Consider the following 6,000-nt stretch of genomic DNA (forward strand, 5'->3'; position numbering starts at 1 on the left):
ATATTTAAGCTAAGACATGACCTCAACCAGGTAAACATTTAGTAAAGACATCAGTTAAGAACATTAGTAAAAGCATAAGTAAGAAGTTTCCTTGAATTGATTATCTGCATTTCTGCTACAAATCCTCTCTGAAGCCAGAGAGCTTCAAATCAATCAATCAGTCAATCCTCTCTCAAGCTCGTAATGAGGATGGCAGATACATCCTCACAGAAAGTCTTTGAGGATATGTTTATGATGCCAGTAACATTTTCAAGTTCTTGTTGGAAGCTGGCGTTTTTACCCGTTTTTAAATATTGTATATTAGATTTTAAATGTTTCACTGTAAAATTATTTATTCTTTCCTTCTTTTTATCTCGAGTTATTGATTGTTTAATGAAAATGCTTCAATCGGCACCAATGACCGTTGATGTTATGATACTAGAAAATTGCCAGTCATTCATTCATTCATTTTGCAACAGAGGTATGTCATGAAAATATGGAAATAAGCTCTGATATGTTTTTCAATTATTCCAGATTGTTGATATGGAAACAGGAGATTCCCTCGGTCCCGGAAAGGATGGAGAAATATGTGTCAAAGGTCCCATCGTAATGAAGGTACTGTAAATGTGTCTTACATGTTTTAACAATAAGTTTTTCTTTCAGTAGTACAGTGGGCTTCGTTAATTTCGGTACACTTCACGGGAAGTTAAGGAAACGTCTGTCAGTTGCACATTGTTGTAGATACAGTAATGTTGTGTTTAGCTAAAGAGAAGCTGCTGGCAACGCTCCTTGTAAAAGAAAGTCGTTGATCTTGTAAATATGCGATCGAAAGGATTGCTATTGATTTTACGAAGTCCTGTTAAGCAACTTGTATTATTTTTCTATACAGCACTTCGTAAAATTAATAACAATGCTTTTGATCACATGTTTAAGCGTTGCGAACAATTTCTGTTTTGCTAAACACAAGGTTACTAATAAGTGCTCTTTTGCCAAACACAGCAAATTTTTATAAGTACTCGCCACACACGATATATGCGGGGGCACAAAATTATTTTGGAGAGGACACATTATAGGTATTGATCACTTTTAAAAACATACTCTGAGCTGCGTGCGAGAGTGAAAGAGTGGGGAGATGGCGATCTTAAGGCTGGAAATCTCTATATATCTCTGCAACCCTAGGGTTGCCTGATATAAGAGACTTAGCTGCTTCCAGAATGTTCCAGGAGAGCGAGTTCTGGAAGCGTGAGGGCTGGGCTAAGGCGTCAGAGTTACCAAGTATTACTCTCTCAAACGTGTATTCACGCAACGCCAGACAGATCTCTCAGTCAGTTAGCTCTGCCCACCCTTTGTCCCCTAAATAAGAAAAAGATAATATCCTATCACTAGGTTTTTCGCGAATTTTCCAAAGCACGTGGCACCTAAAACAATTGCGTACTTTCTCTCAAACATGACGCAATACCTCATAAAAGTATAAAAGAACAGTACATAAGCCCTTGTTCATATTTCATATGGTCACATGACACACTCAAACATATTTCGTAAGACTTTGTAACATAAATGCGTGCATAAATACGTGGAATGAAAAGTTAATTCTTGAAAATAACGTAAATTTACATATACCAGCTTGAATAAAGAATACTGTACAATGAAAATAACGATGAAGAACTTACATAATTTATATAACATACTTAAATCTACACGAGAGGAACTCATTTTACGGGCTGGCTATTCATCTCTCCAATCCACAAATGAAATATATAAATAAATCATTAATAAACTAATGTATTTACTCTACACTAGACCAGCTTTGTAAGAATATATATATATATATATATATATATATATATATATATATATATATATATATATATATATATATATATATATATATATATATATATATATATATATATGAAGTTTCTTACAAAAGTTATTGGATATACAGTACCTGTTTCCAGGTTCACCTTGTTTTGCCTAATAACCTATCTGATGTTTAAATTCTCTCTCTCTCTCTCTCTCTCTCTCTCTCTCTCTCTCTCTCTCTCTCTCTCTCTCTCTCTCTCTCTCTCTCTCTCTCTCTCTCTCTCATTATTTAAACATTATTGCTATTTATTTCATACAAATCCTATTTTTTTTTCAGGGTTACCTAAATAACGAAGCTGCCACAAAAGCCATGATTGACGAGAGCGGATGGCTACACACGGGAGACATCGGACACTATGATGAAAAGGGCATTTTCTTCATCGTAGATCGTATCAAGGAACTTATTAAGTACAAAGGATTTCAGGTAATGATGTTCAAAGAGCAATTTCGAGTACATTCCACTCTGCTTTCCCTGGTTTACTCCTAAGTTCTCTGAACATGTTGAGTTAAATTTTGATTTTGAACTTTTAACATTCTATACAATCATGTTTTTAATGACTGGTAAATGTATGACCAAAAGTTCAATCCCATTCATGTTGAGTATATTTTTGATTTTGAACTTTTAACATTCTATACACTCATGTTTTTAATGACTGGTAAATGTATGAACAAAAGTTCAATCCCATTCATGTTGATTTAATTTTGATTTTGAACTTTTAACATTCTATACAATCATGTTTTTAATGACTGGTAAATGTATGACCAAAAGTTCAATCCCATTCATGTTGATTTAATTTTGATTTTGAACTTTTAACATGCTATACAATCATGTTTTTAATGACTGGTAAATGTATGGCCAAAAGTTCAATCCCATTCATGTTGAGTATAATTTTGATTTTGAACTTAAACATTCTATACAATCATGTTTTTAATGACTGGTAAATGTATGACCAAAAGTTCAATCCCATTCATGTTGAGTATAATTTTTGATTTTGAACTTAAACATTCTATACAATCATGTTTTTAATGACTGGTAAATGTATGACCAAAATTTCAATCCCATTCATGTTGAGTATAATTTTGATTTTGAACTTTTAACATTCTATATAATCCTGTTTTTAATGACTGGTAAATGTATGACCAAAAGTTCAATCCCATTCATGTTGAGTATATTTTTTATTTTGAACTTAAACATTCTATACAATCATGTTTTTAATGACTGGTAAATGTATGACCAAAAGTTCAATCCCATTCTTGTTGAGTATAATTTTTTATTTTGAACTTAAACATTCTATATAATCATGTTTTTAATGACTGGTAAATGTATGACCAAAATTTCAATCCCATTCATGTTGAGTATAATTTTGATTTTGAACTTTTAACATTCTATATAATCCTGTTTTTAATGACTGGTAAATGTATGACCAAAAGTTCAATCCCATTCATGTTGAGTATATTTTTTATTTTGAACTTAAACATTCTATATAATCATGTTTTTAATGACTGGTAAATGTATGACCAAAAGTTCAATCCCATTCATGTTGAGTATAATTTTGATTTTGAACTTTAACATTATACAATCATGTTTTTAATGACTGGTAAATGTATGACCAAAAGTTCAATTCCATTCATGTTGAGTATAATTTTGATTTTGAACTTTAACATTATACAATCATGTTTTTAATGACTGGTAAATGTATGACCAAAAGTTCAATCCCATTCATGTTGAGTATAATTTTTTATTTTGAACTTTTAACATTATACAATCATGTTTTTAATGACTGGTAAATGTATGACCAAAAGTTCAATCCCATTCATGTTGAGTATAATTTTTTATTTTGAACTTTTAACATTATACAATCATGTTTTTAATGACTGGTAAATGTATGACCAAAAGTTCAATCCCATTCATGTTGAGTATAATTTTGATTTTGAACTTTTAACATTCTATACACTCATGTTTTTAATGACTGGTAAATGTATGACCAAAAGTTCAATCCCATTCATGTTGAGTATAATTTTGATTTTGAACTTTTAACATTCTATACAATCATGTTTTTAATGACTGGTAAATGTATGACCAAAAGTTCAATCCCATTCATGTTGAGTATAATTTTGATTTTGAACTTTTAACATTCGATACAATCATGTTTTTAATGACTGGTAAATGTATGACCAAAAGTTCAATCCCATTCATGTTGAGTATATTGTTTATTTTGAACTTTTAACATTCTATACAATCATTTTTTTAATGACTGGTAAATGTATGACCAAAAGTTCAATCCCATTCATGTTGAGTATAATTTTTGATTTTGAACTTTTAACATTCAATACAATCATGTTTTTAATGACTGGTAAATGTATGACTAAAAGTTCAATCCCATTCATGTTGAGTATAATTTTGATTTTGAACTTAAACATTCTATACAATCATGTTTTTAATGACTGGTAAATGTATGACCAAAAGTTCAATCCCATTCATGTTGAGTATAATTTTGATTTTGAACTTTTAACATTCTATACAACCATGTTTTTAATGACTGGTAAATGTATGGCCAAAAGTTCAATCCCATTCAATTTGAGTATAATTTTTGATTTTGAACTTTTAACATTCGATACAATCATGTTTTTAATGACTGGTAAATGTATGACCAAAAGTTCAATCCCATTCATGTTGAGTATATTGTTTATTTTGAACTTTTAACATTCTATACAATCATTTTTTTAATGACTGGTAAATGTATGACCAAAAGTTCAATCCCATTCATGTTGAGTATAATTTTTGATTTTGAACTTTTAACATTCGATACAATCATGTTTTTAATGACTGGTAAATGTATGACCAAAAGTTCAATCCCATTCAATTTGAGTATAATTTTGATTTTGAACTTTTAACATTCTATACAATCATGTTTTTAATGACTGGTAAATGTGTGACCAAAAGTTCAATCCCATTCATGTTGAGTATATTTTTGATTTTGAACTTTTACCATTCTATACAATCATGTTTTTAATGACTGGTAAATGTATGACCAAAATTTCAATCCCATTCATGTTGAGTATTTTTTTGATTTTGAACTTGAACATTCTATACAATCATGTTTTTAATGACTGGTAAATGTATGACCAAAAGTTCAATCCCATTCATGTTGAGTATATTTTTGATTTTGAACTTTTAACATTCTATACAATCATGTTTTTAATGACTGGTAAATGTATGACCAAAAGTTCAATCCCATTCATGTTGAGTATAATTTTTGATTTTGAACTTTTAACATTCAATACAATCATGTTTTTAATGACTGGTAAATGTATGACTAAAAGTTCAAGCCCATTCATGTTGAGTATATTTTTGATTTTGAACTTTTAACATTCTATACAATCATGTTTTTAATGACTGGTAAATGTATGACCAAAAGTTCAGTCCCATTTTCCCTTCCCGGTGACTTTTATCTCGAAGATTTCATGACTATGCAATATATTTCCTCGGAAGAATTATATATATTTTTCTTGATTTATCCGTAAACAAAATGATGGATAACTCTGCTAAGCCTGATAAACTCCTTGTTTGATATAAGGCGTGTGTAGCGCTGGGTTCATTGTAAAAAATCAATAGTATTGAGGTATTTGATAAACTCCTTGTTTGATATAAGGGGTCCTTGTTTGATATAAGGCGTGTAGCGCAGGGTTCATTGTAAGAATCAGTAGTATTTAGGTATTTGATAAACTCCTTGTTTGATATGAGGCGGGTAGCGCAGGGTTCATTGTAAAAATCAATAGTATTTAGGTATTTGATAAACTCCTTGTTTGATATAATGCGTGTAGCACAGGGTTCATTGTCAATAAACTCCTTGTTGGATATAATGCGTGTAGCACAGGGTTCATTGTAAAAACAATAGTATTTAGGCATTTGATAAACTCCTTGTTTGATATAAGGCGTGTAGCACAGGGTTCATTGTAAAAATCAATAGTATTTAGGCATTTGATAAACTCCTTGTTTGATATAAGGCGTGTAGCACAGGGTTCATTGTAAAAATCAATAGTATTTAGGTATTTGATAAACTCCTTGTTTGATATAAGGCGTGTAGCACAGGGTTCATTGTAAAAATCAATAGTATTTAGGCATTTGATAAACTCCTTGTTTGATATAAGGCGTGT

The 6,000-nt window shown here is 30.6% G+C and overlaps 1 protein-coding gene across 1 annotated transcript in view; it reads left to right on the plus strand.

Moving 5' to 3' along the window:
- Nucleotides 1–6,000, plus strand: part of LOC137657460 (uncharacterized) — a 187,820-nt gene that overhangs the window by 176,059 nt on the left and 5,761 nt on the right. Inside the window, exons 9-10 of the mRNA XM_068391802.1 lie at nt 514–594; nt 2,120–2,266. Coding sequence (XP_068247903.1) covers nt 514–594; nt 2,120–2,266 — 228 coding nt within the window. The remainder of the gene's footprint in view (nt 1–513; nt 595–2,119; nt 2,267–6,000) is intronic.

The sequence above is a fragment of the Palaemon carinicauda genome, chromosome 1 (genome assembly GCF_036898095.1).
Source record: "Palaemon carinicauda isolate YSFRI2023 chromosome 1, ASM3689809v2, whole genome shotgun sequence".
In the NCBI taxonomy this organism is placed as follows: domain Eukaryota; kingdom Metazoa; phylum Arthropoda; class Malacostraca; order Decapoda; family Palaemonidae; genus Palaemon; species Palaemon carinicauda.